Raw genomic sequence first — 25,352 nt, 5'->3', positions numbered from 1 at the left:
TGACCCAACCCACCCCCATACACATGTATATACATACACATCCACAAACGCAAATATACATACCTATACATCTCAATGTACACATATATATATACACACAGAGACATATACATATATACACATGTACATAATTCATACTGTCTGCCTTTATTTATTCCCATCGCCACCTCGCCACACCTGGAATACCATCCCCCTCCCCCCTCATGTTTGCGACGTAGCGCTAGGAAAAGACAACAAAGGCCCCATTCGTTCACACTCAGTCTCTAGCTGTTATGCAATAATGCCCAAAAGCACAGCTCCCTTTCCACATCCAGGCCCCACAGAACTTTCCATGGTTTACCCCAGACGCTTCACATGCCCTGATTCAATCCATTGACAGCACGTCGACCCTGGTATACCACATCGATCCAATTCACTCTATTCCTTGCCCGCCTTTCACCCTCCTGCATGTTCATGCCCCGATCACTCAAAATCTTTTTCACTCCATCTTTCCACCTCCAATTTGTTCTCCCACTTCTCCTCATTCCCTCCACCTCCGACACATATATCCTCTTGGTCAATCTTTCCTCACTCATTCTCTCCATGTGCCCAAACCATTTCAAAACACCCTCTTCTGCTCTTTCAACCACGCTCTTTTTATTTCCACACATCTCTCTTACCCTTACATTACTTACTCGATCAAACCACCTCACACCACATATTGTCCTCAAATATCTCATTTCCAGCACATCCACCCTCCTGCGCACAACTCTATCCATAGCCCACGCCTTCTTATACTGCCAATAATGGCATATGGGCTCTGACTGGGGTATGTTTTTGCCAATATCGTGTCAAATATAATTTTAGAGGAAAAAAAAAGCCAAAAAGCAAAACTATGGAGGAACAGAAGAGCAAAGGGGAAAAAAAAATACAATACTGCTGGACTACAGCTACACGGCCACATATGCTCTGGACTCAAAAACACCTGTATCAATTAATCAAAGTGTTTTGTACCAAAAAAAAAAATGCTATCGTATAAAGATTTTGTCTACATATATTCTACCATCTGCTTGCACTAACATGAAGCAGGAAATATGAAGTATTCAAACAAAACAATTCCTGTCCTTCATGTGGTAATTTCTTTACTGAATATCAAACAGGGGATTGAGAAGTGTTAAGGGTTAGCATATTACAAGTAGGATGAGAGGCCTAGAATAGAACTAACAGAAGAATCAAAGGGTTCACAAGGGGTAAAGTGAGAGATGACAAGCAAGGATTTCTGGAGGGGCTGGGTTTTCCACACCAAATGTTTACCATAAAGATTTACAAAGAAAATATTGGAAAATCACAAAGTTTACATTAAATTGCACAGACTTGAAAACATATAAAAGAAAACTAATATGAATAGGCAGTACAATCTGTAAAAAATTCACAAAGTTAAAAGGAAGTTACTGATGGTAATAGTGGATTTCAAATGACAGATTTTGACATGCTTTAAGACAGATGGAGGAATGCTTTGGTAGGTTAGGGGTTCAATTACGAGTGAGACATAGGTACGTTTGATGTTCAAGGATTGACTGTGTCATTCTGTATATGTGCCTATATGTTCGCAATAAAATACTAAAAATTGGTGCTCCTTACTCTTCTTATCACATAAGGTTTACTTTACAAAACAGTCTATCCATTTTCCCACTAACCTTCAGTGTACTCATTTATAATATCTATATGTATACTTTAACTTTTTTGCTGTACGTCACGTGAATGCAATCAATGTTATACTATCCTCTACTTTAATTGAAAAAAATGCCAAGGTGGTAAAAAATGCTTCCCTTCAATGAGCTACACCACAATTCAAGGTTCAACAAGAGCACCAAAGATCCAAAAGTGCTGCCAGATGTCAGTAGAGAGATAAAGTATGACTAATTATAAAGCTTACAGCTGTAGCATGCTCTCCACCTCTCTCTTAAGGTTAATCTTACTAAAAAATGATGATATATATCATATCTTATGGATATATTCAGTACCACAGTAATTATCCTTTGATATATTATTGTGTGGTAGAGTTTTTGTAAGAAACTGCTAATATGTCCATATATGTCAGTCTTTTAAAACTTTTGCAATCATGTTTCTTCAACTAGATACAGGTACACCAGCGATTTTCCAGCACTCTTGGTTTCAAAGCCTTGCCAGATTAACCATTTTGCCGGACCAACCATGGTCATGCAATAATAATTCATCAACACACCTCTAACCCACTAATTATACATCTCCCATGTGTCTAAAGTATACCATGGACTGCAAGAAATTTAAATTAAACAAATATCAAATGCAAATTAAACAAATAAATGAAATACATTATACACCTGCTCAGGACTGAGGTGCTCGATAGCTACAAGTTTCACAAATTCATCCACAAACGCAGCAGCTCCATTGTGGTTTGCAGACTGCTTTTCTCCACACACTTTATTCATGGAAATTCCATGACGCTTCTTGAATATTTGAATCCATCATTCACTATAGTCACGCTCATGTTGTAATTTAAGTTCTTTATGGAACAACTTAGCCTGGTCCATTATCATGCTACCTGCCAAGTTCACTCCGACACTGTTGAAACCATTCCATCATCACTCGATCGTGCTCAGTACTCTTTTTATCTTTCATAATTTTTCTAATCGTCATTTGCTTCTTGGAATCGCTGTCTGCATAAAATATCAATACTTTCTCCCTTTGCTTTTTTATATCATAAACAGTTGATGAACCAATACTGTAGATATCACATAGCTTACGCACTGAAACACCACGACCCATTCTTTTTAACAGTTCTACTTTATCTTAGATCGATATGGACTAGTGTTTATGTTGGACACCACAATTGACACTCTCATATGGCTCAGAAGCCATAGCTAGGTTAAATCTATGCAAAATAAGCTAAGAATCTCACAGAACTGCGGCATCACCAGCAACAAGTGCAGTGTAAAGAATGTAAATAAGAGCGCCCTACACACAACGCCATCAGTTGCCGGAATTCGATGGTGTACCTGTATTGAAAATGCATTAGAAAATGCCACATCAATAATTTCTATTTCTGATGGAAAACTGACACTTTTAGGGCATCCCAAAAATAATAACTATGCAGCAACAAGATTAAATTCTAGAAATTATGTACTCATTTAATTAGGGCCTTATCACTCCTACTGGCAATGAAAAACACTTTTATCTTCAACCCCTTGAAAGTACCTATGACTAATCAAAAGTAGTTATGAAAACTACAGAATGTATAAGAAAGAATAAAAAAGCTTTATACATCATGGAATGGCAGGGGCATGGAAAATACGAGTTTTGAAGAATAAGAGTTTTTTCCAGGGCAGTATCCCATGAGCTATGAGATAATCTTCATTTTCTCTAGGAGTTACAACCCTCCATCCCCCTATAACTTCTGATTAGTGTAACACTTCTCTCTTTGCTAATGACTCAACCAGCATTAGCAGCCCTTATTCACTCTGGCTTTGCCCCCTTCCAATCAGCACACACCACACAGCAATGAAATCATCATCCCATGGGTTGTTAGGCTGAAAAAGAGTGACCACCTCATAATTCTCTGGAATATGGATGTCACCCTGATGATGACCAGCTTCAGTTAGGAGAAAGGGTTTTAGAAAGCGAGGGAAAGGCAGGTTAGGAAACAACAAGCATAAATGCTTGATTGTAGAACAATGTCCTGGATTTTAGGAAACAACAAGCATAAATGCTTGATTGTAGAACAATGTCCTGGATTTGATTTTGTGAAATTTGTAAAACACTAGAACCTAATGGTCATTCAGCACTTTTTAGCATAAAAATATATCAAAAAACTATTCAGAAAACTACATCTTTTGGCTTCTTTTAAAACTGATCTGAAAACTTATTATCATTTACATATAATTATATATATCTTGCATTCCTTTTTAAAAATCTATGTATCTATTTACATTACATTTACATTTCTCCAGTAATTCATTCCTTCCACTGTTATAATTTATGACTGATTCTGAAACTCCTATATCTTTGGTATTTTGTTAGAACACATTATATAGTAGTATTTGACACTACAAGTGTCACATAGTGGGACAGGTCTCCTCTCCATTGAGTGATTATGGGTCAAAACAGTATGAACAATTGCAACTCAATGAAGAAATATCCCAAAACCGCTATTCCTGCTGAGGAAAAAATGCCACACTTCAACACCCTTCGCTTACATAATCATTAAATCTGCTCATAAATGCACTGTCAGGTATATATCTCACATTTAGATCGCCTAGCATTACCAGCTCCTATTCCATTACAGCTAATACCAGCATGTCCAGGACACCGGCAAAGTCTACACTCTTATGCTTTGAATGGATTTTTACAATCTAACAGTGGACTTTTTTGGAATAAGAATAGCATTGGCCCACAGTGATACAGCTCAAGTGCACTCTGGGAATCACAAAAGATTTTACATTTCTTTGTACAAGAATGTTTACTCCATTTAAATGCAGCCTAAATTCCATACAGTTTTCAGTATTTATGGAAGATGCTCTTTGTAGTTTTGCTACAAGATTCTTTTTCATTAACTACAGAAAAGTCTACACTTTCATCTCATTATGAGCCAATACTATATACCTTCCTTTTGTGGGCATGAGCAGCATCATGCTTAAGAAGTATCATTTCTTAATCTATTACAGAAGCAATGCTGATTCTAGTTGTTTTCATCCAGTCCCTGCAGTTTGATGTCATGCACCTTCATGTGTGGTACCAAGCAAAACCCACCACTCACACTAATGGCATTTTTTCCCTTTTGTTCTTACAGCAAAAACAAATTCATACGAAGGATTAGAAGGAGCACATTCAAGTCTTACAAGATACTTTATGCCACTTTCTTCATACATTCAATTCATGGGGAGTTCCCCAGACTCTGTATACAGATTTTCAACTTTAGAGGATCTGAACACTCCTATGAGTATTCCATACGATTTCAACATTAGCTCTACTTCCAGGTCTCCCTGGAATTTAGCAACTTACCCCAGTCAAAACTAGGTGCTACGATTGTTCTGAGTGGGGAGCCTATTGGTGCAAGGTGTCATGCTCACTTTAACATCATCTACAAACACATTCAAGTATGAGTTCAATTCTTCTGGCAAACGATTCACTACTACTTTCTCCAGACAGAATTGACATAACACATAGGTTTGACTGATTTGACTGCCAAATTCCATCAAGAACAATTTTTTCAAACAAAGCTCTATTTGACTTACAATTCAGAATTTTTCCAGCAGTTTTGTGTTAGTAATTCTTTTTGTACCATGCAGCCTTTGTGGTTTCTAGTTCTTACCAGCAAAAATGGTTTCGACAGCAACAAAGAATATTTAGACTTGGTGATGTTGAAAGATTATGAGTGGTTTGGGATCTAAGCTATCAGCTAGCTAAGACCAGCCATCACATCAAGAGATAACCACCTGCTGAAATCCAAGAAAACCTTCCAAAGTTGTTCAAAACACATCTAAAAACAAACACACTCCCCAGGCATATGGCCTCTGCCTGAAGGGTTCTGGCAAAGAGAAGGACGTCTGGATAATTGATGGACTTCGAAATCCAGAAATTATGAGGTGGTCAGCCTAGCAAAGCATGACAGCCATTGGGACAGCCTTGTAGGCATGGTAACAGCTGATTGGCAGGGGTGCACTTAAGAGTGAGCTGAGGCTATAAACATTGGTTGGGTAATCAGTAAAGCGTGAGAGGCATTAACCTCATTAGAGGGTTTGGGGTTATAGGCTCCTGACCTCTTGAGATCATGGAGAGTCTCTCTTAGCTCAAAGGACAAACTGAACCTGGAGAGGAATAACCGTTTTGAATCCTGGGACAAAAATCATAAACATGAGTGTCTAAATGATTACTTCTTGTTGACATTAGTAATTTAATCCATATCTTCCTAGACATGATGTTAAATATGGTGACATCATTTTGAGACATTATAAATGCTACTCACTTTCTATTAACTACTGATCAGGCCTTTACATTGATATGAAACTAGATAGTGCATTCTAAGAAATAATTCACCCCTTTTTTATAATGAATCAAATTCTAAATATGAGCATACCTTGAGAATTATCCTTACAAAGCTTAAAAAGCAAATATGCACTTATTTTTCTCCATACTGGCATTTCAAGTGTTTAATCAGTATGATCTTTACATGCATAACATGGAAGATACGATAAAAATCTGGTAGTCATGATAAATGTAAGCATGATATCTGCTAGTACAAGTAAAAGAGAATGTATGATTATGAATAGCTGTAACTAACATTTCCAAAGAATTCTAGTATACAGCATTTCTAAAAGTAATTATCACTCTTACCTCCATTTTTCCTCTTCAGATAAGTGCGACTCCTGGTCTGTCTGGAAAAAATGAGACTAGTGTTCATCTCAAATCACATGAGTCATAATAAAATTTGGAGTTTAAACTGAAACTTAAGCTCTTCAACAAGTTTATCTATTCATCTATATAGTGTCTAACACTCTGACATCTGAAACATTAACTTTTTAACTCTCTAACCAAATACAGGTGAAATGGGCTTCAATACTTACTTAATCTTTTATTTTGCAAACAAACTCTTTTCATTTTGTAAGGCTAATGTCAAAATTCAAATGTCCAACAGAAACAACCTCACAGTATACAATAAATACTCATTACTGTTTGAAATCCCCATCCGAAATACAGTACAAAAAATAATTCCATTGAAATCATTATCCGAAATGCAATGCATCCAGCCTTAAATAAATCACTTTGCATCTGTCCATCTCATCCAGGGTTTACCACATCTCCTTGTTCTTTCATCAGTCCTATCATATTATCTTCTTCACTATCATAACATCTGTTATGCATGCAATACTGACATACTATCTTAAAAAAAATATTTTCATCCATCTCTCTAATGATTTTTGCAACCACATATCCTTTTTTTCACATCTCTGTTTTTAAGTTTCTTGATCCCAGCTACATGACACAAGTAGTCTATCTCTACTGATTTTTTTTTACCAAGAGGGCCTATGAAATCTAAGTTTCCACAGCCATTCATCAGAATTATGACAAGCACTCCATGCAAGCTCCTGAAACAACCTGCATTTATATCCTTTTCATTCACCAAAAATCTTGATGCACTTCTATTTCTCTTCCCATGAATGATTCTCTCAGCTTCAAATATCCAACTATGAGCCTTACTGATATACCTTCACTTACTGAGAACTCCCATTTCCTCTTCATTCAGAATATTTCACTGCGACAGCCAATCTATTTCTAAAACAAAAACTTTGCTCTTACCTGGATTTACCATCAACAACTTCATCTTACACATATCATAAAAGTGACTTACCATTCCACCCAATTCTTATTCTGATTCAGCTAAGTGAAAATCATAACCTGCATACAACTGTTATGAGTTCCACATTGTCTTCATGGTTATGCTTAACACCACAACCATCCAAGTGAAAAAAGGGTTAATTGAAAATCATATTCAAGGGGAAATGATGGAAATGTTAAAAATTTAGACATTTAGATGAATGAGCAAGGAAATAAATAACCAATAAAAAAAATTCATATAAAATCCTTAATCAACATTACAGTGAACAATTGCAAGGCAAAAATGTATTGTCAAAGGAGCAGCAGTAACCACGTGAAACAAACTTGGAGCAGACTGTAATCACTGATAAAATCTATAGGTCCATAGTCCAAAAGGAGAAATTCAAAAGCTATGGGTGTTTAATTAAAAAAAATAAGGGAGGTCACAAGAATTAAGAAAGACCGTGTGAAAGCAAACAACTCATGACAAATGGAGGAGTTAGGAAGACATAACTCCTCAACAATGGGTTGGGAGAACCCAGCATTGGAAGCAGTATCTCAAAATGATGTATATATATGAGAATGGTTTAATGAAAAATGAGATGAAATTCAAGCATCAAACAGGTGAATTCAAGCCACACATGAAAGGGACAGCTGATCCACCTTAGTAAAAGAAGTTAATTGTACAGTTTTCCTAAAGGATGCTTTGTAACCAGAAAATAAAATTAGCCCTTCTGGTAAGGGAGAAACTCAAATTTCCAAAGGTATAATGCACAATAAAACATTTAGCCAATATATATTACATAGAACTGCAAGTAACAAAGTCTGTTTACTTGTTCTACAACTGATTGATTCTCAAAATAAAAGTCTGAATCTTTAATGTAGTGGAAGACATTTCCACTGCAAAGAAACAGATCTGATACACATGTTGAACAAATTTCAAACTGCACTGGAGCAAAGATATATCAAGATACAAATTCCCAAAGTGTGGGTAAGAAAACTTTGTAGCAGCCTGTTAAAGAACAAACTAGGGTCAGACACACAAATTTCATCAACACTGCTTCTGGTCTTTCCATATACTGTAAGAGTACAAGAACTGGAAATATCATTCTGTAACTACACTTAAAAAAAAAGAAGCTGTGCTTGAAATCAACTGAAAAAGGCAAAATCCAACAAAAAGAATATACAAGAAGGCAAAGTTATAATGAGCTTAGAAAAATAATTTGGCAACACCAATTGGGAAAATGAATTCTAAAAACTGGAATGAGGTTTATGGTACAAGAGACTGCATGAAATCTATGATGAAAATATCGGCTGGTGTAGAGCAGCAAAAGAGGGGGTTAATAAAATCAAAACATTAGTAACACACATTGGTAAGCAAACAAAAACTGAGAAACAATAAAAAAGATGCAGGAGACACAACAGCCTGGTAGTGATCAAAAGGTACAAGATGGCAAAAAACACATAGGGTATGAAAGAAGCGTAGGAGATGTATGTTAATATGATGCAAGTAGGTAATTAAGGATCAAATAATCAAACGTGAATTAAGGTAGCTTAGTAAGTGACATATGCAGGGATACAAGAAAAAAATCAAACGCTAAGTTTCAATGTATACTCACCTTAAAGGATTCATAATCCCCAACATTACCAGACTGGAATGAAATTAAGACCTTAGAAAGCATTGACATCAAGGCAGGAATGGAAGAGGCCAACCGTAATATTTATCATTATTGTGTACGTGAAGGTCACCCTGACCCACAGGCATCATTCACAAGCTGACAACTAATAGGAAAGATTATCAGGAAACAGATTGATGAATTCTTGGATAAAAGGAATCATATGGAGTTCTTTATAAAGTTACAAAAACTCAGATTCTAAAGAAAAGTTCTGTGTAATAATTCTCCAAGCCGTCTATAAAAGGGTAAGAAACACTATCTATCTATCCCTGTCGCCCATTCCCTCCAGGAACTCCCATCAAGGAGGTAGCCATGGAAAAAGTTTCCATTATTCCTGTCCTCACATGCCTCCCTTACATACACCATTCTGCACATTCTTCCACCATTTCTCTCCCTCTAGTACTCTTCCATTCTATTTCCCCATGTCACAGGTGGCTTAGGTCTTACTCACAAACCAACCCCTTTAATTGCAGTGTCATACACTCTCCTTGTAAGCTCCAATTTTGCATTCTTTCCACATGCCTAAACCATCTCAAAATATTATGTTTCACCCACTCTCCACTCCATAATTCATTCCCTTTGCATTTCCTCCCATACCACAACTCTCAAACACTCCCTCATCATTTCCTTCTTCATTACATCTAGCCATACTGCATGATCCTTTCAAACAGCTCACTATGAGAGTAAGAAAGAAATGTAGCAAAAATACTACGAAAAGCAAACTAACTCAAAAAAAAAAATCTAACCTAACATAGCACATAGCAAAGACAAACCTAATAAATATAACTACTTAACATTTACATGTAAAAATAATCAAGCATTTAGGAAAGTTAAGAGGACCATGCCATCATAGAAACTGATAAAATTTGTTAAATGACCTGACATACAAATTCTTAATAAACTATTAGCTAGAAAGATGACCAAGTATTGTTCCCTGCACTCATAAGTGGAAACAGTAATGTGAACATCTTAACAGAAAGACCACTTTTCATGATCAAGACTTTGTGTAACTGTCTAACTTCAACATAACTGTAAGCTGACTGCTTAAATGAACCACACTTTCAAAAATTCAACAAACTTAAGATGAACTTTAATCTTAAGCATTACACATTTGTGGATCAAACAAAAAAAATAAGGGAGGGCATACAACCTACAGGTCACTTTAAGTAAGGCTGTATCAGCATTAATGGATGGAAAAGAGTACATCATCATCATCAAGGACCTTCTCTCTCCATATGAAGTTTCTCCTAATCACAAAATTCTACAATAATATCACTCACAGTCAGTCAACATTTACACACACAATCCAGTGTCACACATGAATCATGCTGGTGGATCCTACTTTATGTTAAGGACAATATATTTTATGGTTAAAACAGTAGCTTTATAGTCTCTCTGAGAAAAGTTACTGTTCTTATTCTTAATTCATAAAATATCATATGGTATATAAGGAGGATTAACAAAGAGGATGTACGTGTCAAAGATGGAGGGAACGAGGAGAAGTGGGAGACCAAACTGGAGGGGGAAAGATGGAGTGAAAAAGATTTTGAGTGATCGGGGCCTGAACATGCAGGAGGGTGAAAGGTGTGCAAGGAATAGAGTGAATTGGAACGATGTGGTATACTGGGGTCGACATGGTGTCAATGGATTGAACCAGGGCATGTGAAGCGTTTGGGGTAAACCATGGAAAGTTCTGTGGGGCCTGGATGTGGAAAGGGAGCTGTGGTTTCGGTGCATTATTACATGACAGCTAGAGACTGAGTGTGAACGAATAGGGCCTTTGTTGTCTTTTCCTAGCACTACCTCACACACATGAGGGGGAAGGATGTTGTTATTCCATGTGTGGCGGGGTGGCGATGGGAATGAATAAAGGCAGACAGTATGAATTATGTACATGGGTATATATGTATATGTCTGTGTGTGTATGTATATGTGTGCGTTGAGATGTATGGGTGTGTATATGTTGGTGTGTGTGGACGTGTGTGTGTATGCATGTGTGTGTGGGTGGGTTGGGCCATTCTTTCGTCTGTTTCCTTGCACTACCTCGCTAACGCGGGGGACGGTGGCAGGGCAAAGTGAATAAATAGATAAATATATATAGGGGAGAAAGAATACTTCCCATGTATTCCCTGCATGTCGTAGAAGGCGACTAAAAGGGAAGGGAGCGGGGGGCTGGAAATCCTCCCCTCTCATTTTTTTTTAAATTTTCCAAAAGAAGGAACAGAGAAGGGGGCCATATGAGGATATTCCCTCAAAGGCCCAGTCCTCTGTTCTTAACGCTACCTCGCTAATGCGGGAAATGGCGAATAGTATGAAAAAAAAAAAAAAAAAAAAAAAAAAATATACAACCAATATCTGTGACAGTTTTACACAAGACCTGGGGCTGGAAAATCTAAGTACAGTACATGATATCACATTCATATACTTAATCAAAAACACAATGAGCCTATTGGCCTACAGAAGAATCCAAGTGCAGCTAAAGCTCAAATGTTATACACAAGGAATTAAATGCTATTAAGGGCATTTCCAGTATCTATACAAGTCTTTGTGGGTCTAAATACTTATTGCCAGTCTGATACCCTGTATAGTCATGTTTATGCCCGATGAAAGAAAAAATTATCATAAAACTGCAAGTGGGAGTGGGAGTGAAATTGAGTGGGAGACGTATAAAAGAAAGAGACAGGAGGTCAAGAGAAAGGTGCAAGAGGTGAAAAAAAGGGCAAATGAGAGTTGGGGTGAGAGAGTATCATTAAGTTTTAGGGAGAATAAAAAGATGTTCTGGAAGGAGGTAAATAAAGTGCGTAAGACAAGGGAGCAAATGGGAACTTCAGTGAAGGGCGCAAATGGGGAGGTGATAACAAGTAGTGGTGATGTGAGAAGGAGATGGAGTGAGTATTTTGAAGGTTTGTTGAATGTGTTTGATGATAGAGTGGCAGATATAGGGTGTTTTGGTCGAGGTGGTGTGCAAAGTGCGAGGGTTAGGGAAAATGAGAACAGAGAAGAGGTAGTAAAAGCTTTGCGGAAGATGAAAGCCGGCAAGGCAGCATGTTTGGATGGTATTGCAGTGGAATTTATTAAAAAAGGGGGTGACTGTATTGTTGACTGGTTGGTAAGGTTATTTAATGTGTGTATGACTCATGGTGAGGTGCCTGAGGATTGGCGGAATGCGTGCATAGTGCCATTGTACAAAGGCAAAGGGGATAAGAGTGAGTGCTCAAATTACAGAGGTATAAGTTTGTTGAGTATTCCTGGCAAATTATATGGGAGGGTATTGATTGAGAGGGTGAAGGCATGTACAGAGCATCAGATTGGGGAAGAGCAGTGTGGTTTCAGAAGTGGTAGAGGATGTGTGGATCAGGTGTTTGCTTTGAAGAATGTATGTGAGAAATACTTAGAAAAGCAAATGGATTTGTATGTAGCATTTATGGATCTGGAGAAGGCATATGATAGAGTTGATAGAGACGCTCTGTGGAAGGTATTAAGAATATATGGTGTGGGAGGCAAGTTGTTAGAAGTAGTGAAAAGTTTTTATCAAGGATGTAAGGCATGTGTACGTGTAGGAAGAGAGGAAAGTGATTGGTTCTCAGTGAATGTAGGTTTGCGGCAGGGGTGTGTGATGTCTCCATGGTTGTTTAATTTGTTTATGGATGGGGTTGTTAGGGAGGTGAATGCAAGAGTTTTAGAAAGAGGGGCAAGTATGAAGTCTGTTGGGATGAGAGAGCTTGGGAAGTGAGTCAGTTGTTGTTCGCTGATGATACAGCGCTGGTGGCTGATTCATGTGAGAAACTGCAGAAGCTGGTGACTGAGTTTGGTAAAGTGTGTGAAAGAAGAAAGTTAAGAGTAAATGTGAATAAGAGCAAGGTTATTAGGTACAGTAGGGTTGAGGGTCAATTCAACTGGGAGGTGAGTTTGAATGGAGAAAAACTGGAGGAAGTGAAGTGTTTTAGATATCTGGGAGTGGATCTGGCAGCAGATGGAACCATGAAAGCGGAAGTGGATCATAGGGTGGGGGAGGGGGCGAAAATTCTGGGAGCCTTGAAGAATGTGTGGAAGTCGAGAACATTATCTCGGAAAGCAAAAATGGGTATGTTTGAAGGAATAGTGGTTCCAACAATGTTGTATGGTTGCGAGGCGTGGACTATGGATAGAGTTGTGCGCAGGAGGATGGATGTGCTGGAAATGAGATGTTTGAGGACAATGTGTGGTGTGAGGTGGTTTGATCGAGTAAGTAACGTAAGGGTAAGAGAGATGTGTGGAAATAAAAAGAGCGTGGTTGAGAGAGCAGAAGAGGGTGTTTTGAAATGGTTTGGTCACATGGAGAGAATGAGTGAGGAAAGATTGACAAAGAGGATATATGTGTCGGAGGTGGAGGGAACGAGGAGAAGAGGGAGACCAAATTGGAGGTGGAAAGATGGAGTGAAAAAGATTTTGTGTGATCGGGGCCTGAACATGCAGGAGGGTGAAAGGAGGGCAAAGAATAGAGTGAATTGGAGCGATGTGGTATACCGGGGTTGACGTGCTGTCAGTGGATTGAATCAAGGCATGTGTATGGGGGTGGGTTGGGCCATTTCTTTCGTCTGTTTCCTTGCGCTACCTCGCAAACGCGGGAGACAGCGACAAAGCAAAAAAAAAAAAAAAAAAAAAAAAAAACTGCAAGAAATGAGGGTAAAATAAAACACTTTTCTAACATAGGTGATATCAGTTATCATTAACTACTTCACCATATATGTTTCCCTTATTTTCAAATCATACAATCCCATACTTTCCCTGAGCTCCATAGCCTTCCCCACTATAAAGTTATATAATATAGAGGTTTCATAAAAATCATCCAAATCATGCTTCCCCAGCCTTAATTCATAACCCACCCTAATTATAATTAAGCCATAAGAAATTCTATGAAATTCCACACCTAGGACGAATGCAGTACTAAAGCACAATTAAGCAATGCAGTACTAAAGCACAATTAAGCAAACATGAAATGAAAAATGCATAAAGATTTAATCAAAATACAAAATAATCAGATGAATGTGAAAAGTAGAAATGAGCACTCATGTTGGACTTTAATCTTAAGCATTACACATTTGTGGATCAAACCAAAAAAACAAGGGAGGGCTGTCACCAACTACGAAGTGATGAACTTCCTACATATCACTAAAAATTCAAAAAAATTCTTATTTCCCTAAAGGATCTATCAATTTCTTGATAACTAAGACATTTCTCAAATAGAGAACGTTAATAACTTTACTATTAACCCTTAAACACAAAAAGTCTCCTCATGAAAACTCCATATTACAACAGAGAGGTCTTCATGTGAAGCACTATGCTACGCAGGTTTTGTTTAAATTGCCCTGTAATATTTTGATACTGTTTGGCTCTTACATGTCACCTTGGTCACTGTAACTGCTTTTTTCAGAAAACATTCTACACCTGAAGCATTTTTTCATATTTACATATCTAAATGTATATGTGTAAACGTGTCAGTACATAACTGTGCAAATATATAAACAGAAACCATAAATAGTGGTAAATATCATTTCGTAACTTTGCATCATGAAGACCACTCCCCAACCCCTCCATCTCCACCTCATCACCATATGAATTACTGTAATTTAGCTAACTTGTTTACAGGTATTACTTTCATAAACCCCCCTTTTAGAAAGTTAAAATACAAGGAGGGTAGGGTTTCTAGCCCCCAACTCCCATCCCCTTTAATCGCCTTCTACGACACGCGAGAATGCATCGGAAGTATTCTTTCTCCCCTATCTCCAGGGACAGTTGTGGTTTCGGTGCATTACACATAACAGCTAGAGACTGAGTGTGAACGAATGTGGCGTTTGTTGTCTTTTCCCAGTGCTAACTCGCACGCATGCGGGGGTAGGGGTGCCATTTCATGTGTGGCAGGGGTGGCGACGGGAATGGATGTACACAGCAAGTATGAATATGTACACGTGTATATATGTTTATGTCTGTGTATGCATATATAAATATACGTTGAAATGTATAGGTATGTATGTGTGCATGTGTGAGCATTTATGTATATACATGTGTATGTGGGTGGGTTGGGCCATTCTTTCGTCTGTTTCCTTACGCTAGCAGCTAAGTATAATAAAAAGAAATAAAATAAAACTTTCATAAATATCCATCCCTCGCTTTATGCAGGATCATTATATGTGATTTCACTATTCTGCATGGAACCTACTTCTACAAGGCCCCTTTTTTATACAATCAAAATTTGCTTCTCTGTGAGTTTCTGTGGTGGTGTGATTAAACTCTCGTTTTTCTCTATGTTTATTGGTTCACTATTTGTGATTTCTCTTTGTATGAGGGTTTCCCAGAATGTAATCCCTTCATAACACAAGGGATGGGTAAACAATGATAAGCATCATCACTGAATTTACTGGTGGGGCTCCCTCCTTCCTGATAATTCTCCACCTTCACCTTCCCTAGGTGGTCTATACTTTAACCTTAGGGCAAAAAACCCATAAGAATTATGTTAGCTCATTTTTTATATCATTTTCTCCTTTCGCATGTTTTTATATTTCATAACTGAAAATTCATATCTTATTTTTGCCCATTTCATGGTATGAAAACAGGAAATCACCAAGCACTTTAGAGTTAGATTTGTACAAGGAAAGTAAATATTTACCATGACTTATAATACAATATCTGACCATAAATTTGAAATTTTTCTTCATTCATTTATGATACATACTTTACTTTTTCAAATTATATTCCTATACATTCTAACCTTTGTTGCAAAGATATTACGAATCATGCCACATAGTTAAATGCAGAGGCTACATATCCTAAATATGGTACTCAATATGACAAAAATTGAATTTGTATGCTTATATACACACAGGCCACTCTCAAGAGGTTTATCAGGTAAAAGTAAGGTTTAAGGGAACATGTTCAATTAATGACTTACCATACAGTTGGGAAACTTACTTATAACTAACATCTGTAGGTCTTTATCTATTTCTTTGCACTGCTTATTTGTGGATCAATTTTCAACCTATCCAACAAAAGTTGCAATCACAAGGTTCCCAACAAACATCTATTCTGATGTATATTTTAATTTTCATTTACAGATCCAAATCCAATGGGGGTTGTTACTTCATAAAAATTATTGAGATTTTCTAACTTTACACTAAAGGAATCTCAATAACTGTAAACTTTTACAGGTTAAGTAGATCAATTCCCAAATGAGAGAGAAAAAAAAAGTGAGGACTTTAAAGTGCAAAAAAAAAAGAGCTAGGTGAAAAAAAACAACTTATCCTAGCCTGGGGGTTCTAGCCTAACTGTATATAACCCAGATATGAATAATAATCTGAAAATGTTGAAAAAAGCAATCTAGATAAAAGGTCCAGTTTAGAATCCCCTTACTAATGGCTTTGGATAACCATCATATTGAGTGAATCTGTTTTACAACAACATAGTGCTTAAAGAATATAAGAATATGAAATCAGTGCCAGAGCAAATTTTATTCAGTATCACATAAGATAATAGTGATGAGATTTAGGGTTATGAAGATCAGGGTATATACTGGGATAATCTAAGCAAAAGCGAAATACTTGTGAAAATCAAGAGGAACATAAACTCTCCTGGATGCCAATACTTACAAAACTATACCAACAATGTGTGGAAGGCGAGACCATTATCTCAAGAGAGCAAAAATGGATATGTTGGAAGGAATAGCCATTCCAACAATGTTTTATGGTTGCGAGGCATGGTCTATAGATAGGTTGTGTGGAGGAGGGTGGATGTGTTGGAAATGAAATGTTTGAGTACAATATGTGGTGTGAAGTTGTTTGATCAAGTAAGCAATGAAAGGGTAAGAGAGATGTGTGGAAATAAAAAGAATGTGATTGAAAGAGCAGAAGAGGGTGTCTTGAAACGGTTTGGACACATGGAAAGAATGAATGAGGAAAGATTGACAAAGAGGATATATGTGTCAGAGGTGGAGGGAAGAAGAAGCGGGAGACTAAATTGGAGGTAGGAGGATGGAGTTAAAAAGATTTTGAGTGACTAGGGCCTGAACACATAGGATAGTGAATGGCATGCAAGGAATAGAGTGAACTGGAACGATGTGGTATACCGGGGTCGATGTGCTGTCAATGGATTGAACCAGGGCATGTGAAGCGTCTGGGGTAAACCATGGAAAGGTCTGTGGGTCCTGGATGTGGAAAGGGATCTGTGGTTTCGATGAATTACACATGACAGCTAGAGAAAGAGTGTGAACGTATGTGGCCTTTTTTGACTGTTCCTGGAGCTGCCTCGCTGGAGAGAGAGAGAGAGGGGGATGGGGTGCTATTTCATGTGTGACGGGGTGGCAATGGGAATGAATGAAGGCAACAAGTATGGATGTGTACATGTATATATATGTATATGTCTGTGTATGTATATGTGTGTGTGGGTGTTTATGTACATACATGAGTATGTGAGTGGGTTGGGCTATTCCTCGTCTGTTTCCTTTCGCTACCTCACTAACGCGGGAGACAGTGGTTAAGTATAATAATATAAAAAAACAACAATAATTAGGTCACCCATTGGAGAACATGTGGAATGGCTAATTGTTGGGAGCTCAAGCAACTGCAAAAACCACTTAGCATGTCAACTGTCTGTTTATTCTTGTGGCAACTTGGCATGATACTCAATCAAGGGTGTGTCTGGCATTCTTGACAAGGATATTGAAACAAGATAAATTCAGGCTGCTAAAGGAGGTTAGATGAAGTTTATTGTCTATATATAAATGTTTTACCAGCCTTTACATCAGCTGATCCCACAATTTCCCTGAACTTCATTACTCTCACCATATTCAAAATCCATGAGTAAAATATAAAACTCCACATCAAGCCCATCCACTCACATTCTATTCTCTAAACACTGTACTACTACTGATGCAAAATGAAATCACTTAAAAGCCAAAGCTGAAGGCAATGCAGAGCTAAGCTGGGCTTTAACTGCAGCCTATACAATGCTAGCCATGTCAATGGAAATTATTTAGATGCCTGAAAGTGCATAAGTGTCTCTTAAAACCATGCATGTGAAAAGGGTGTTTCTTTCCAGTATATATCTCTACTTTAATATCCTCTTAAAAAAAAACTTAAAACTCTCCTAAATCATCAAATAAATTTATGATGAAAACATGGTATGAAACTTTCAATAGTTCTACTAAAAAAATGTAAGAAAACTAAAAACACTCAAAAGACCGGGTTACCATGCCAATATGTTACCAAAAGTGCACATCCCCACATCTCTTCCCCCTCTGTACTTTGTAAAATTTTTCAATTAATTCTAAGAACCCTGTTTTTACACATCAAAGCAGATCGGTAGGAATTCAGATAATTACAAGTTTTTCTGTGGTATATGAAAATGATTCCAGTAATAAAGCATAACAAGTAAACAATTATATTGTTGTAATAAATGAAAGAAATGTGATATGAGTTTTGTCAATGTTAATGAATAAACACTTATGCTCATTTCACATAAGCTAATGTAGCTAACATCCACTTTAAGTACCAGGTATGCCTGCTTTTCAACGTATCTAGTTTAAATTAGCTCTGAATGGGTATTAGCTTTAAAATTTGGATGATTTTGTTCTACAATGCTGGTGTAGTGGTTAGTGAATACAATAACTGTAGCAAAGCTTGAATTAAAGTAACTAAGAAAATGTGGGACATATAAAATTAGGAAAGATATAAAATATCGACAGAAGCTAAGAAAACCCTCCCCCACCCTCCCTAGCAGTCCAGATTTTTCTTAATGTTCCATATTCAGTCCCATTATACCATTCAAATCCATGAACTGGTGCACGATGTCGAAATACAGACATCCCAGTGAGCAAGCATGTAATCCCCAGAAGCATAGGAACTTAATGATGGAATATTTTTACTACCATTTTGGCTACTAGGTAAAGTTAGGTGACGTTTTTGTTCGTTCTATTAATAATCTATATATATGCACCTACCTCCCATATTATTGCATTAACCCCACACTTTTACACTGTTATACATACCCCTCACTACTAATGCTAAAATTCGTGCTCCACAACTGTTATTGTATTCTCGAAACACTACAACAGCATTGCAGAATCACTCAATTTTCAAACTTGAGAGCAATGTAGGGCTAAAATAGACTTTGTCAAACACAGGCTTTTGGCAGGCTTTGATAACCTACATGAAAGTAAAACCAAAAGTTTATAAGTGGTCTTGTGTTCAAGAAATATCTTCATTGGATACTCAATCCACAAAATGAAGTATGAATGAGGCTCTATAAACTTTTGTAATTTTCAATTACTCTTGTTTGTCTACAACTTAACTTTCCTCAAATCTAATGTTTCACCACGTATACAATGGGAAGGGTTAAATCTAGCAAGAAAAATGGGTTAACAAAACTTTCAAAAAGAACTTCTAACACTTAAATCCATCATCAATAATCCATCATGTTATGAGATCTGAGTACTGAGTGATGATGCAATCCTCTAAAGAGATTGACAACTTCCAACTAACACTCAGTATGTCCCATGCTGGTAAATGAATATCAAAATAGCAAAGAATTTTAGAGAAAGGACATTATACTAACTCCCCTGCTAACCTAATTCAACAGTTCACGGTATAATGTTCCCCTGAAACCCGGCAAAATCCAACTTCCAAGAGCCACTCCACTCCAGGCTAGCCAGAGTCTGCACTCTGACCAAATATCTAAACCTCACTTCTTAATTCTGTAGTCACACACACAACATAGTCCAAAATGGTCACTTTCTTTTTAGATATAATCCTCTGTGATGTCTATGAGGACGTCACTATCAATACCATAAGGAGAATTAACACTACCACCTAAGGCAGCATCTCTTTCACAGGTAAGTCATGAAAATATCCCCTTTGAGGCGAAATCATAAATCTACAGTGACTTACCAGGTTCTCTCTGATAATTCTGAGTAACTTTTCATCCAACGGATTAGCAATATGTCCCCGAGGAATGTGCTGGTGAACATGGTGGTGCTCCATACCGGCCATTTTTGTTGTGGGTGACAGCTGACGCGCATGGAGGGTTCACACACGGAGACGCTCACTTACTCATAGGAAAAAACTACAAGACACACCTAAACCTTCCTTCTTCCCGGTAAATTCTGTATGATAGGCATGCAAATGCTTTAAGTATTTACACGAATTAAATTGGCACAAGACAGATACATGATAATAACAGAAACAATGAAATGAGAGGGGGAGAACAATGCACAAGGGGTTGATATAGAATGCAAGTGTGAACAATTACAATGTTTTATGCATATACTTGGTGCAAGTGATGACAAAGGTAATGATACTCTGTATGTGATTATCCTTTGTATTTACCAGAACCACATATGAGAGTTGTAAGAAGTTTAATAACAACGAGTCTGGCTTTTGAACATGTATGTATGCTGTTAATACATGAAACGTGGGTGTCTACATGTAGCTACAAAGTTCTAGTCATATATATTTCGTAATGATATCATTATGTCTTATCAATATAGTACAGTAGGCTATCTGCTAAGTTTAAGATATGAGAATTCTCAGACTAAGACCCACCTCAGCAGTTTATAGGGCTATGTGAAATATAGCCATTTGTATGCACTCTCATTGAGCATAATGCATCATGGAATATACAACTTTTATTCTCATGACGTTGCATATAAGTCTGTGAGCAGTATTTGGTACAGTCCTCAGCATCTACTGATACCGTGAGATATTGGAAGCAAAGATAACTGTTGGCAGTCTGTCTTTGCAAGTCGTAGCTGCAGAATGCATTCTTTATTCAACATCATATCGACCAACTGATGCATCTCTCATGCTTAAGTATTCAACAGAAGGATCGCGTGACTGTGCCCAGTTTGGTACAAGAATGTAAATATTCATTGACGGCACTTCAAAAACAAGAAAATACTGGTAAATGAATAGTTTAGAAACTACTCAGCGTATTTCACGCCTTCTTTAGTTTTATTTCTTATTCAGACAGATACAAGAGATAGTTTTAAAGATATAGTCTAGTTTATGAGTGCGTCCTTTGATGTTGCAAGGCTGACAGAACACGATCATCGTCACATGAGTCCACTCTTTGGTAAGTGACGCATTCCTCTTGCTATGCATGCGCCTTTCCCCTCTCGCTATGCAGAGCACTTGAACATGATTATTATTGATAAGGAATTACAAGTCTATGATAGAAACTGGTCTAAACTGCCATCCATTATTTTTTCCTTGTGTAAACAGTGTACAGGCATTAGCATGCATGGAATTCTTGAGATTTCATCCCTTCATTGAATGAACGCGTGGGTGAGTGTGAGTGGGTGTGATTACGTGGGTAGTATTTTGAATTTACTACTCGTGCATTATGGAGAGCTTTACACTTGTGCGTGCGTGTAATTACCTATTTTTACAGTACAGCGAGGGAGTTACAAACACGTAGGCATTTTCTCTTTTGCAATTATACATTTGTATAGTGCGGAGGAGGTGTACACCCGTGGCGTCTCATCTCTTGAACTTTCTTTATCGTACATCTTTTAAACTTTTGTATAATGTTAGCATTTACAGCTTCATTAATCAACTTAGTCCATTCATCTACTATTCTTATACTGTAAAGGTACTTCTTATTGTTTTCTTGCGTCTTGCTTGATTTCTTGTTTTGGCCTCCAGTTGTGCATGTTTGCATTCTCAACATCAATTATCTGGTATAGAAACTTGATGGCTGTGATCAAGTCATCCCTTACTCCTCTCCTTCAAAGAGGGTAAATCCAAGGCCTTTGATCTCTCACTGTAACTCAGCTCTCTTAATACTAGTTTTATTTTGTTACCCCCGTATCTTCTTCTGCATCTTTTTTTATTCTTTTTCTTAAGTACGGTACAAAACCTGAGTTGCATATTCTACTTTTGGTTCAATATAGTGTGAACATTTTGCCGAACATTACCTTATCCATGAACTTAAATGCGACCGTATTATTTGCCAGCAGAAAGTTTGCCTATTATTCCCCTGAAATAGATCTGTGGCGGTAGGTTAGGTAAAAAGTAGACTCCAAAGTCCCCCCTTCACAGTCCTGCAGTTTATTTCCTGCTAGACAATACTCGCACTGCGTTCCATTACCATAAATAAATCCGCATACACGTGGCTTGAATTTCATCAGCTATGTGGTGTCAGCCCATCTTTCGAGTCTTACGTTAAGTCCACCTGTAAGTTGACGCATTCCTCATCCTTCCTCACTTCTCTCATCCACAAATATATTCAGATATGAATACAGTGCTTCTGGCAAGCCATTTACAATTAAAAAAGAGCTGTGGTTCCAAGACGGTGAGCCATGTTACACAACACTGGTGACCCCACTCCATTTCCAAAGAACTTCCCTATACATGTCCTCTTTGTTCCCTTCTCCTCAGGTAATTTGTTAACCATCCAAGGAGCCATCTATTTTTACCTAAGGATCCAGCTCCAAACTCTTATGTGGTACAAAGTCCAATGCCTTCTGGCCGTTCGGGAATACACAGTCCACCCAAACCTTCCCTCGGCGAACATAGAAAACTATATAGCTAAACGTGCGTGTAAGAATGTAATGAATATGATGAGGCGTAAAGCCTTCTACACAGGTGTTGTAATTATAAACAGGAATATTTCGTCCTCTTTACCACGTCTTAAAAAAGCAATCCGACTTTTAACTTCGAATTTAGCCTCAAATTTCCTGTACATCGAAATGCTCTCTCTCTCTCTCTCTCTCTCTCTCTCTCTCTCTCTCTCTCTCTCTCTCTCTCTCTCTCTCTCTCTCTCTCTCTCTCTCTCTCTCTCTCTCTCAACTCGGGTTCATAACAGAGGCGTCTTGTTCCTTTACTGGAGAGAGACAGAGGACAACTCCAAACCTCTCGCTGAGCTCGGAGTGATTATCAGTCATTATCTTAGGTACAATGATAGTAATTTGGGAAGTTATGGGTACACTGCTAATAGTGATGGGGCAGTGGTACGTTGATAATTATGAGGGAAATCATGATTACAGTGGTAAGAGTGAGTACAGTGCTGAAGATAGATAGGATGAGAAGTAAGAGCATCATATTTTTTTTTTTAGAATGAAAAGAATTTTTTTTCAGATTTTATTTATTATACCTTACTGTTTTCTAGTACAGAAGATAGATATTGAAATCATGGGTTTGATATATATATATATATATATATATATATATATATATATATATATATATATATATATATATATATATATATATATATATCGCCTTTCCCCTCAGCAGAAAACTTAGGCAGCTTTGGTGATAACATTTAATTCTCTTATCAGGTCGTGGAAGGAAGGTCGGTCTACTACGGGACGCACTTGCTTGACATAAACCGGAAGCACCCGCCACAGCACGACGTATGTTCGGGTTGACCACCTCCTTCAGAACGTTTGGCAATAACCTCACCAAAGGAAGAGACGTCGCTTGCTCGGGTTAGACGGCTTTGCTTCGCACAACTCGGGTGCATACCTGGGGCGTCTAGTACTTGTTTTGCCGGAGGGCCTGAGGACTTTTCCAAGCCTCTTGCTGAGCCATTAGTCAATGATGTTGATGTCAACATCCTTGGAAACGCCAGCAGTTATATTGTTCAGTTTAAGGTCATTGTGGGTGAAACCCATCTCGTTGGATTTTGTTAAGTTTCTGGGCCCCGAAGACGAGCGTCTGGATCACTTCCTGCTGTGTACATTTCTCGCACGTCTGGCCAGTGTAGGTCATTAACACCCTGAGAGACACCAGGCTCAGTTCATGTAGCTCGAGTGTTCCTCTCCAGCGCCTGCTAGCTCACGCTGAATAATAATTTCTTTCAGTTAAATGAAATAACTATTAAGAAGTATCCCCCCACCCCCCAGAATAATCTTGTCCACACACAATGTACAGAGAAGAAGGTCAGATGTTATGTCACGTAATTAGTGCCCACCTGCACTCCACGGGGATTATGATGTCCCGTGTCTTTGCTACTCTTTGCTTTCCAGGACCTCAGTACTTGTAACTCCCTCACTCTGAGGATGTAATAAACGAAAGGACTCATCGTCTTTATTTTCTCTTTCCAGTGGTGATTGTTGCATATATATATATATATATATATATATATATATATATATATATATATATATATATATATATATATATATATATATATAGTTGATAGAGATGCTCTGTGGAAGGTGTTAAGAATATATGGTGTGGGAGGAAAGTTGTTAGAAGCAGTGAAAAGTTTTTATCGAGGATGTAAGGCATGTGTACGTGTAGGAAAAGAGGAAAGTGATTGGTTCTCAGTGAATGTAGGTTTGCGGCAGGGGTGTGTGATGTCTCCATGGTTGTTTAATTTGTTTATGGATGGGGTTGTTAGGGAGGTAAATGCAAGAGTTTTGGAAAGAGAGGCAAGTATGAAGTCTGTTGGGGATGAGAGAGCTTGGGAAGTGAGTCAGTTGTCCGCTGATGATACAGCGCTGGTGGCTGATTCATGTGAGAAACTGCAGAAGCTGGTGACTGAGTTTGGTAAAGTGTGTGGAAGAAGAAAGTTAAGAGTAAATGTGAATAAGAGCAAGGTTATTAGGTACAGTAGGGTTGAGGGTCAAGTCAATTGGGAGGTGAGTTTGAATGGAGAAAAACTGGAGGAAGTGAAGTGTTTTAGATATCTGGGAGTGGATCTGGCAGCGGATGGAACCATGGAAGCGGAAGTGGATCATAGGGTGGGGGAGGGGGCGAAGATTCTGGGGGCCTTGAAGAATGTATGGAAGTCGAGAACATTATCTCGGAAAGCAAAAATGGGTATGTTTGAAGGAATAGTGGTTCCAACAATGTTGTATGGTTGCGAGGCGTGGGCTATGGATAGAGTTGTGCGCAGGAGGATGGATGTGCTGGAAATGAGATGTTTGAGGACAATGTGTGGTGTGAGGTGGTTTGATCGAGTGAGTAACGTAAGGGTAAGAGAGATGTGTGGAAATAAAAAGAGCGTGGTTGAGAGAGCAGAAGAGGGTGTTTTGAAGTGGTTTGGGCACATGGAGAGAATGAGTGAGGAAAGATTGACCAAGAGGATATATGTGTCGGAGGTGGAGGGAACAAGGAGAAGAGGGAGACCAAATTGGAGGTGGAAAGATGGAGTGAAAAAGATTTTGTGTGATCGGGGCCTGAACATGCAGGAGGGTGAAAGGAGGGCAAGGAATAGAGTGAATTGGAGCGATGTGGTATACCGGGGTTGACGTGCTGTCAGTGGATTGAATCAAGGCATGTGAAGCGACTGGGGTAAACCATGGAAAGCTGTGTAGGTATGTATATTTGCGTGTGTGGACGTATGTATATACATGTGTATGGGGGG

The 25,352-nt window shown here is 38.1% G+C and overlaps 1 protein-coding gene across 2 annotated transcripts in view; it reads right to left on the bottom strand.

Moving 5' to 3' along the window:
* The window catches only part of LOC139758356 (E3 ubiquitin ligase RNF121), a 57,314-nt gene extending 37,261 nt beyond the window's left edge, over nt 1-20,053 (bottom strand). Inside the window, exons 1-3 of one of the 2 annotated variants that reach the window (XM_071679652.1) lie at nt 19,925-20,049; nt 8,952-8,984; nt 6,352-6,392 (exon numbers count right to left, since the gene is read on the bottom strand). In XM_071679652.1, coding sequence (XP_071535753.1) covers nt 6,352-6,392; nt 8,952-8,984; nt 19,925-20,026 — 176 coding nt within the window. In that variant the 5' untranslated portion in view covers nt 20,027-20,049. Of the gene's footprint in view, nt 1-6,351; nt 6,393-8,951; nt 8,985-19,924 lie in introns of both variants that reach the window. The other variant, XM_071679661.1, reaches the window with a different exon arrangement.
* Nucleotides 20,054-25,352: the final 5,299 nt, after the last annotated feature.

Source organism: Panulirus ornatus, chromosome 2, assembly GCF_036320965.1.
Source record: "Panulirus ornatus isolate Po-2019 chromosome 2, ASM3632096v1, whole genome shotgun sequence".
Taxonomy (NCBI): Eukaryota; Metazoa; Arthropoda; class Malacostraca; order Decapoda; family Palinuridae; genus Panulirus; species Panulirus ornatus.
This window is presented reverse-complemented; position numbering and strand designations above follow the sequence as displayed.